At 42.1% G+C, this 10,000-nt stretch overlaps 1 protein-coding gene across 1 annotated transcript in view; it reads left to right on the top strand.

Moving 5' to 3' along the window:
- Positions 1–10,000, top strand: part of zcchc14 (zinc finger, CCHC domain containing 14) — a 58,126-nt gene that overhangs the window by 24,835 nt on the left and 23,291 nt on the right. Inside the window, exons 3-5 of the mRNA XM_017724600.2 lie at positions 3,029–3,099; positions 3,233–3,304; positions 9,622–9,704. Of these exons, the coding sequence (XP_017580089.1) occupies positions 3,029–3,099; positions 3,233–3,304; positions 9,622–9,704 (226 nt within the window). The remainder of the gene's footprint in view (positions 1–3,028; positions 3,100–3,232; positions 3,305–9,621; positions 9,705–10,000) is intronic.

The following is a 10,000-nucleotide window of genomic DNA, read 5'->3' on the forward strand; positions in this document are numbered from 1 at the left end:
TGTTAAGACACAGGTTACTGTATGTTTTACATACATTTAAGCGTCTGTGTGTAGTAGTAATTCATCCCATGTTTATTGTATATACAGTACTGTGCAAACATCGTTCATTTACATACATGTAAAAAAAAATTACACTGAAGCCTCAACGGCTAAATCTAAGATCACATTATTTCCTTTATTCTGGCTTCCACTCTTTCCAGGAGCCTCACTTTCAGTTCCTCAAAGAATCTGCAGACACGCCTCCAAAGCTCAGTCTTAGAAGCTGGTTGATGATTTTTTGAAGTAATCAAACCCATTCAGTGGTGTTGAGGTCTGGACTCTGGGGTGGTCAGTCCATCGTTCAGCTTCTTTGTTCGATGTGTCCGTCTCCTTTTCTCAGTGAGGTTCTTCTTGATCAGCTACACGTCCTTTCAGACCCATAGCGCTGAGTTTTCTTCTCACAGTGGAAGGATGGACAGAAACACCTGTGGATGTTTTCAGATCTGAAGCAGCTTGATTTTCTCCTCTCTCTTAAAGAGGAAAGCTTTAAGTGCTGCTTATCTGATGGGGGCAGTTTTGGTGGGCACACCAGTCTGTAAGCTGTAATTAGAGCTGTGTAGGACCGGGACACTTTAACACTTAAAATACTGAATTGAATCTTGGTCCCAGATTGATCTTGAAAATATCTGTAGGCTTTTATGCCCTTTTCTAAAGGTCTGTGGTGAGCAGAAAAATGCAGAAGTATTCGTTTAACACACTCATTTGCTCGTTAACTGAGTTCGGAAAGGAACCCGGTGGAGTAAATGACCTGAATGAATCAGAGAGCGACGGTAGGGGAGCGAGAGCGAGTGAGGGGAGAAGGCAGTGGTTCTGTGTTTACTTTTCTCTGATCCTCTGATAGGACACACTGAGCACACAGAGCTCCATTCAGTCCTGATTCCCCTCACACACACACACACACACACACAAATTGCAGGAAGTGCTGAGTCTGCAGGGTATATTTAACACACTGGCCTGTGTATGGCACCAGCTCCGGATGTGTCCCTGCTTGCTTGTGTGTGTATGCGTGCATATGTGTAAGTGTGTGTGTGTGTGTGTGTTTATATCTTAAATTAGAGCTTTGTCAATGTGTGTCTGAAATCTGCGACTGTCTGTGCACATATTTTCTAAATCCTCTTCGTGGCACTTTGCCAGAATGGCCAGGACAGCGTAGCTGGACGTGAAGGTGGCCAGTATGGCAAAAATATCACAATATGTGCTCAGATGTTTTGTTTTGCTGAGGTCTGGGCCGAAGGTGGAACGAACCAATGAACCAACATAACAGTAGTGGCATATTTAAAAAAGTATGGATACACCAAAATGTACATGGTTAGAAATGAAGGCTCTGTGCAGGAACATTTCTTGTTCATCAAGGTACAAACAGTGTAAATGTTCCCTCAACGGTACAACATATACGTGGATTTAAGGTCCAGTTGTGACCCTTGCATCAGTTTGTATTTGTACCTTTTCATAACCGAATGTTTATTTATGTTCCCTGACTAAAGGTACTAAGATATACCCTTGAAGGTTCCACCCCAGTGACGAGAGGTACTGCCCCAGTGGTAGTTTCATGCCTTTATTATTAGAGTGTAGGCTACCAAAAATGATGTGGTCAGACAGTTTGAGCAGCAGCAGATTAAGAATGAAAATGCTCTGTATGAATCATTTGTAGTGCTAGTTTTTGAAGTGATGGATTCAGGAACGACAATGACGGCATTGTGTCCATTCATTCCGTCGGTTGACCAGTCCTTCTCTGTTGTCGAGGACGTTGGATTTCGTGGCACATACTGTAGCCTAAGTGTCGTAATAGTTTTATTAAATTTCTTCCATGAAAACTCTTTTTATTTATTGTCAGCTTTTCATTTGGTTTCAGTTTTCAGCCCTGTGAGTCCTGAATTTGCACTTATTTTTTTTTATTATTATTTTTACCCAATTTTCTCTCCAATATAGTCGTTTCCAATTCCACCCGCTACTTAGGGCTCCCCCAATCACACGATACTACCAATGCTAGGAGGGTGAAGGCAGCACAGGCTTCCTCCAAGACCTGTGAAACCAGGTCCGAACTGCCGCTCACACAACGTCACGGGACAGCTGAACGCGCTCGGAGGACAGCGCCAAACGCCAGATCTGTTACGTCAGCTAACAGACGCCTGAACTGACTAGTATCATGTTGAGTGATGGGGGGAGAAGAAGGGGGGCCATCCTACCCACCCAGAGAGAGCGAGGCCAATTGTGCACTCTTGGACTGCTGGCTATGGACGGCTGTAGCATCACCAGGGATCAAACTCGCGATCTCCTGATGACTGAGCAAATGTTTAGACGGTTACACCACTCGGGAGCTACGTGCACTGATTAATCTGATAACTACAGAAAATCAGATTTTGCCAGTAACTTGATCAGCATGCTTACATGCACTTGAGTAATCAGATAATGGGGAAACTCTGGATCTACATGAGTCAGACAGCAATCAGATTTCTGCTTTGCAACCAATAAACTCGTAACGTAAACACCACTTTATCTGAAAATATGAACAGACGTCATCTAGAAGATGAAGAATATGTAAATCCTTCATTTAGTGAAATGTGTTTGGTTTCACTATCGCTCTAAAAGTGTTATAAGCTTATTTCAGGTTATGCCCTCTGTTTTCGCACATGCTCAGACTGAGAAATCCGAAAGAAATTAGAGTAAGTCCAATACTGACTCACATACTGACTGGGGATAAAATAAAAATAACACACAAGCGATTTCTCGCCAGGGTTTTTAATTTTAGCAGCAACGCATCTGACTTATGTTTGGCTTCAGTGAAACCATGGCAACCTATGGTTGGTCTGAGCTCAGAAACGCCCACAGGCGATGAGCGATCAGCGATTCGGGTGGCACAGCGAAAAGCCACTGCCAGTGGGACAGCGGGGCTAGACACTCTAGCGCCTCTGTTTAAATTGGATGATGATTACAATGAAAGAGTGAATGAGGTGCTGGTGGAGTTCTCTAACATTTCTGTTTGTTTCAGTTCGGGTCGAGAGGATCGAGCTGAAGGGAATCGCACACAAAGCAGACTCGTCAGCAGAGTACACGCTGGAAGTGAGTTATCGATCCACACCACCCGCACAATAACCTTCTCCTCAATAACAATCCCGTCACCGTCTTATCGAACACCTCCCCATTTCTTGTTGTCTTTCTGCGTCCCCCTCTATCTGTCCCTCTCTTTTTTCAGGTTCTGTGGTCTGACTCCACACTGACAACTGTTTGCAAGACTTCTCAGGAAGTGGTGGAGTTAGTTTCCCAGGTGAGTAAAGGCCACAGCAGACTTTCGACTGGCTTCAGTGAACAATATGATGTAATTGCTGAGAAAACGAACAACCGCAGACGTCGCACACGAGGCTTTGTTCGCCGTGTCAAGCACATGGCAGCGGACAATGACGCTACGTGACAGCCTCTGATTGGCCGATAAAAAAGAGGTATGCAATTAAAAAAAGATGGGCGGCTTTGAGGAGTTTCGACTTTGGCACTCATATTTGACGCTAATAATTTCTTGATCAGATTTCTAGATATTACTCTGATCTAGGAAATTGGACCGTGCTGTTTACGTGACTATTTGAATAATCAGATAACTGCAGAAATGCTGTTGTGACTGGATTACTGAGTGCATGTAAACACATTCAGCGTCACCAAAAAAGTGAAATTTTAGTTTAGTGTGTTTTGCGATTATACACATTTTGTTTATGGGAATTTTTGACCGCTCTTCCAGAAGTGCACTTGTGATACTGATGAGTGATGAGACACTGATGTTGGACGAGAAGACCTGGCTCGCAGTCTCCACTCTAATTCATCCCAAAGGTGTTCTATCAGGTTGAGGTCAGGTCTCTGTGCAGGCCAGTCAAGTTCTTCCACACCAAACTGGCTCATCCATGTCTTTATGGACCTGCTTTGTGCACTGGTGCGCAGTCATGCTGGAACAGGAAGGGGCCGTCCCCAAACTGTTCCCACATAGTTGGGAGCGTGAAATTGTCCAAAATCTCTTGGTGCTGAAGCTTTAAGAGTTCCTTTCACTGGAACTAAGGGGCCGAGCCCAACTCCTGAAAAACAACCCCAGACCATGATCCCCCCTCCACCAAACTTTACACTTGGCACAATGCAGTCAGACAAGTACTGTTCTCCTGGCAACCACCAAACCCAGACTCGTCCATCGAATTGCCAGACGGAGAAGTGTGATTGGTCACTCCAGAGAACACGTCTCCACTGCTCTAGAGTCCAGTGGCGGCGCTTTACACCACTGCATTCCACACCTTGCATTGCGCTTGAAGATGTAAGGCTTGGATGCAGCTGCTCGGCCATGGAAACCCATTCCATGAAGCTCTCTACACTGTTCTTGAGCTGATCTGAAGGCCACATGAAGTTTGGAGGTCTGTAGTGATTGACACTTCAGAAAGTTGGTGACCTCTGCGCACTATGCCCCTCAGCATCCGCTGACCCCGCTCTGTCATCTTACGTGGCCGACCACTTCATGGCTGAGTTGCTGTCGTTCCCAATCGCTTCCACTTTGTTATAATCCCACTCACAGTTGACTGTGGAATATTTAGTAGTGAGGAAATTTCACGACTGGACTTGTTTCACAGGTGGCGTCCGATTACGGCACCACTCTGGAATTCACTGAGCTCCTGAGAGCGACCCATTCTTTCACTAATGTCTGTAGAAGCAGTCTGCAGGCCTAGGGGCTCGGCTTTATACACCTGTGACCATGGAAGTGATTGGAACACCTGAATTCAGTGATTTGGATGGGTGACTGAATAGACTTGGCTATATAGTGTGTGTGTGTTTGTGTGTGTGTGTGTGTGTGTGTGTGTGTATATATATATATATATATATATATATATATATATATATGTATATATATATATAAATAAACCTATATAACGTATATACATGCAATATAAATATTGCGGTGGCGTTCATAAAGCCACAATTACAGAACTCTGCAGGGGGCTTTTAATTTGAAATGAAAGATCCATGAAGTGGAGACACATGGCGACACCCCACCCAGTCTTGCTATGTCTAGGTGTCCGGCGAGATAGAGAGGAATAAAGCCGGGGTTACACTACACGACTTTTAGCCTGATTCTCAGTCTGGCTGAGTCAGTGCTGGTTGGCTCTAGTCTGCAGACTTTGGGACAGTCAGAGTCAACAGTTGGAGAGAGACTCAAGTCGTGTTTGAGGGACGATGGCGTTTGGCCTCACGATGGCGTTTCAGACCAGTCAGAGTTTATCAGACATTTTTTTTTTTTTACCCGACTTGAAATCCATTATAAACTGATCAGCGACTCAATCTGAACTGATTCCTGCAATGAAAACTGAGAGCAAGAAAGAAGAAAATATAGCAAGTAAACAGAAACACATGGCAAAAAGTCTCATGTGTGGAGCGGAGCTTTTGAATGAAGCTGCTCCACGTTTGCCCAGTAACGCGAGAACACATAGTTCAGTGAGTTCAGTTCAGCGACAACTTAAAAGTTGAGTAGTATGTGATCCCCAATATTTTGGTCGCCCTAAAGATATCTTGCAGAAACCAGTCAGGTAGTGTGAGATTTAAGTTGTATAGTGCCTCAAAATCTTAAGAGAAAAGAGAGAAAGTTGAGAGAGATTTTATAGTTTAAAAGAACATTTACCATGTAATGTTGTTCTCTAATGATGTTCGTGGACAACTAATTGTTACTGTTACTGTAATTATTATTAATATATTGTGAAATAATGGTCCCACTAACCGAACATTACTGTTAGGGAGCTCAAGCAAAATACTGTTAATGTTACCACAGTAAACAGTAGTAAAATAATTGTCTCTGCCACCACTACTGGAAAAAAATTCTAGCCACAGTTAAGTTCGATAGGCTACACTGTTTGTTATGGTATGTTTGTGTACATTTGGAAAAGACAAGGGTTTGAAATCTTCTTGTGGGCTGTGAGAACTTTTGTGGTGGGTCGTGTGGGCCGGGAGGCTGGGAACCCCTGCAGGACAGTGTTGTTTTTGAAAGAGTATGATTTTAGCTGTGGTATCAACTTTAAGACAACCTGCCTGATAGAGCTTATCAGCGTTTTCAGGAACAGCTGGAATCACTACCGCTTGCGCTAGATTGGAGTTGGAGTTATAGCTCTGCTGGTGGGCAGACTCTACAGGGTTGGACTCCCTCGAGTTTAGAGTATGATTTAGTTTGGAGGGCTCAAAGAGTGCCACATCAGCATGGAAGGAATTCTTGCATCAGGATCTCAGGCTGGTCCATGGCCTCATAGTGGAATAGCTACTGTAAGGGCTCAGAATATGCACACGTGTGTGTGTGTGTGTGTGTGTGTGTGTGTGTGTGTGTGTGTGTGTGAACTGGACTGCATTCATCAAGTTGAGGCAATAAGATATCACTGCTTTCAGAACAAAACCTTGTATCTCCATTTTTGTCGTTTTTCTGTTTTTGACATAAATTGAAAGTACCCATTGTCCTTTGCATTGTGTGTAAATTTCATGAAGGATGGACCAAAAGAAATTCCCCAAAATGATTTGGAAAAGATTCTGGTTCCATTGACTTACATTAAAAGTAAAGTAAGGTTTTTCCTTCTCCTGTGAAGTTACCATTTTGGAGATACAAGGTTTTCTTCCGAGAACAGCGATATGCAAACCTGAGTGTAAATATCTTGTTATCAGGTAGATTGAGAATCTGTACTACAATAAGAGCTAAAATACGGCAAAAAATAAAAGTATTAAGAAATTAGGGATGTAGTCGATTTAGTAGTCGATACCAAGGGCAGTGAAATTCCATGATTCTTGATACCAAGATCCCAATTTGATAACACAGTTAAAACAAACCAGTACATTCCATGGACTTCAATAAACACTCCTTTATTAAAAACATTTCAACAATACAGTCATTATGATACATTATTTGCCTGCCTTGCCTGGTCGACGTCCTCCTCTAGCTGATACTGTGAAAGGAAAGTTACGAGATTTCAGGTATCAAGTAGCTCAATGACTGTAAGAAAACAGCAGAGGCTGCACACACACACACACACACACACACACACACTACTGTAATGTAATGTAATTTAAATTTCCTGACATGGTTACAGAACATCAGCCTATAAATATTAATTTAAAACTCTAACATTATATTTTGATGATAAAAGCTACTTTGAGCTGTGGTTACATTCCGTTAAGCCCTGGGTTCACTACATGACATTCTTTGGGGGCGACTGAAATGTTGGGGATCACATTAAACGGTTAGGGATCACACACTATTCAGATTTTAAGTTGTTGCTGAACCCGACGGAGCTCACTGAATTCTCGCAAACTCTTGCGTTCTGCCATTACTAGGATACGCAAATAAACAAACAGCTTGCTGCTGCAGTTTTCTCTGCTGTTTGCACTGACGTGGTAAAGAGGCAGCAGGTAAATGTTCAAGAGACGGTCATGGATTTAAATAAGTGATATAAAAATGTCATTTTTTTGTTTTAAATGTACATAACCTCGATCATGCTCATGTCACTCCATGCGAGTGACTTTTCGCCATTTCTCTGTGTTTACGTGCTGTATTTTCTTCTTTCACTCTCTGTTTTTATTGGTTGTTGCAGGAATCCTTTCAGATTGATTTATCCAATACAAAGTTGTCTTGCAAGCTCCTGAGTAAAAACAGTTTAAGCAGGCTTGTCTGTGATATTACCAGATTACTCAATGTCCTGAAACGTGTTATTTTAGTGTGTATTAGATTGTCTGAGTGTAAAAATAGTCACTAATTTCAATCGAGAGGCTCGTCAGCCTGTAATTAAGGGTTCGGATTTAGAGGTTGAGCCAAAAGCACCTTCTCAGTCAGTGCTTGCTTTTTTTGTGCTCTAAAAACATACCTTAGCCCACACTACACCATACTTATTGCCCAATTTTAACCCCGATTCGCACCTTGCGACAGATTTTCACAATCTGAAGTGATTTTCCAGGTCGGGAGCTCGATCAGAATTGATTGATGGCGTGGATGATCTGTTAGTGTGAGCGGAGAAACGAGGGAATCTGTAGCCCTCCAATCTGCTTTGAATTGAGCGGAGACCCTCCGATATTATCAAAGATGTTTGATATTTACGACTCACAACATTCACGAGTCCTGCAGCATGAGACGGTTAGAGATTTTCTCAAAGAGTGATTCATACAACAGCCAATCAGAGAGCTAGAAGAGCGGAGCGACAGGTGAAGAGATGTGCATGAACACCTGAATAGCGGAGCGGAGACAGAGGAGCTGCGTGTAAAACACAGGCAAATAAGAGCCGATATCATGTTTATAATGTTGCATCCAGACGTCAAAGCACTCTCCACAATTTCAGCTCAGCTTACAGTTTGTAGTGAAATATTTCTCCAGCTCTCACTGCGATATCAGCGTTTCTCAGGCCCATGTTTGTCACCAGTTTTGCACTTTCGCTGCGCAAAAAAGCATAAATGAGTCAAGTAAGTTCAGCTTTGTGTCACGTGATCCGAGGAGATCTGGGGGTCTAGTCTGAGCGCCTCACGACAAAAAGACAAGAATTTCTGTGACAAACTGACGTTAAGCTTGTGATGCTCTCCGTTTTAAAATCTCTTAAGATTTTGAAAGTTGTGTTTTGAACGCAGAGGCTAAGATTGTGTGTTGGTGGTACATCAGTTTTTGTAAATGGGTCGTTCTACAGAATCGTCCACCTTTCTTTCTCTCCAGGGAAGTCACTGGTGTTACTGATCCTCATCGGTGTTCCACTTAATAAAGGAAACACCAGAGACATTTTAAATAAACAATGCATTTTACAAAATAACTGCTACAGAGCATCAAGCCACATGTTGTCAGTCACGGAAAATCCACTAAAATATGGAATTTAATCCATTTGGATTCCATTTTTTCACAGTTACCTCAGAATAAAGTCGGTCACACCGGTGACGTCAGCTGAAAGCTTCATATGAAATCAGGAGCTAAAGGAGAAAATCTCTGAGAACTGAAAGACACAGTGGACTCCCGCTTCATAGATCCTCAGAAAACAGGTGAAAGGAAGTCGAGTGACGTCATCAGTGTGACTTTTATTACAAAATAAGGGATTTTTTTTGTTACGCAGTGACACCAGTGACACGTCTCTTTCTTTGTGTCATTTAAATGATATATTCCATAGTCATGTATAGATTATTTTAGTTAAAATGGCAGAAAAAGTTCAAAATATGGCCTCAGCCTTCACACATGACTATGGGGACGAGCTCTTCTGTGGTGCTTGGAATTCTATATGATTGATTTAAAAAACAATATTGCTAAATTGAGGCTCAAGAAGGTGTAACTGTTCAAATAACTTAGTTTTATTTTAAAATATGAATAAATTATAACCCTACCAATATAATATATCAATATAATGATATAATCTGTAAATGCTAGGGACACAAAAATGTACGTTTTTATAGAATGACCCAAATATACAGTCTTATTGTGTAGAAGACGGTGAATCTTTTTTAAATCCTAAATGATGTTATTTGTATTTAAAACCTCATTATGTTCCTTAGAACTCCACTGCAGTGATTCTGCATGTTTAGATCCGTTGTTTTTGATGTCACCTCTGTGTGTGTGTCTGTCTGCAGCTTTCCCAGCTTTTTCCTGATGACTGTCTGGAGAAGTTCCTGCCTCAGTCCGGCCTTGACTCCGTTCATGAGCTGGATCCCAGGTAACTAAACTGTACTTAAACAAACAAACCATGGCTCTCTTTTAAATGAGCTGTTTATTGGAAACACTTCACTCAGACGCCTGTCAGAAACTACTGCTCAAACACATTATTATCTAATGCATGGACCATAACAAATATATCAGGTTCCCGCTCTAATTTAGGGTTTTAATACACACTTCTGTGACCTAGAATAGTTTGCGTTGAAGTCGCTGTAGTTACTGAACAATAAGGCTTTGTATGACATAAACCTGGATTGTTAAGGGGTGAAAGGACGCTGTCCCTGACCAATAAAGTAA

This window comes from Pygocentrus nattereri, chromosome 8, assembly GCF_015220715.1.
Source record: "Pygocentrus nattereri isolate fPygNat1 chromosome 8, fPygNat1.pri, whole genome shotgun sequence".
NCBI classification, from domain to species: domain Eukaryota; kingdom Metazoa; phylum Chordata; class Actinopteri; order Characiformes; family Serrasalmidae; genus Pygocentrus; species Pygocentrus nattereri.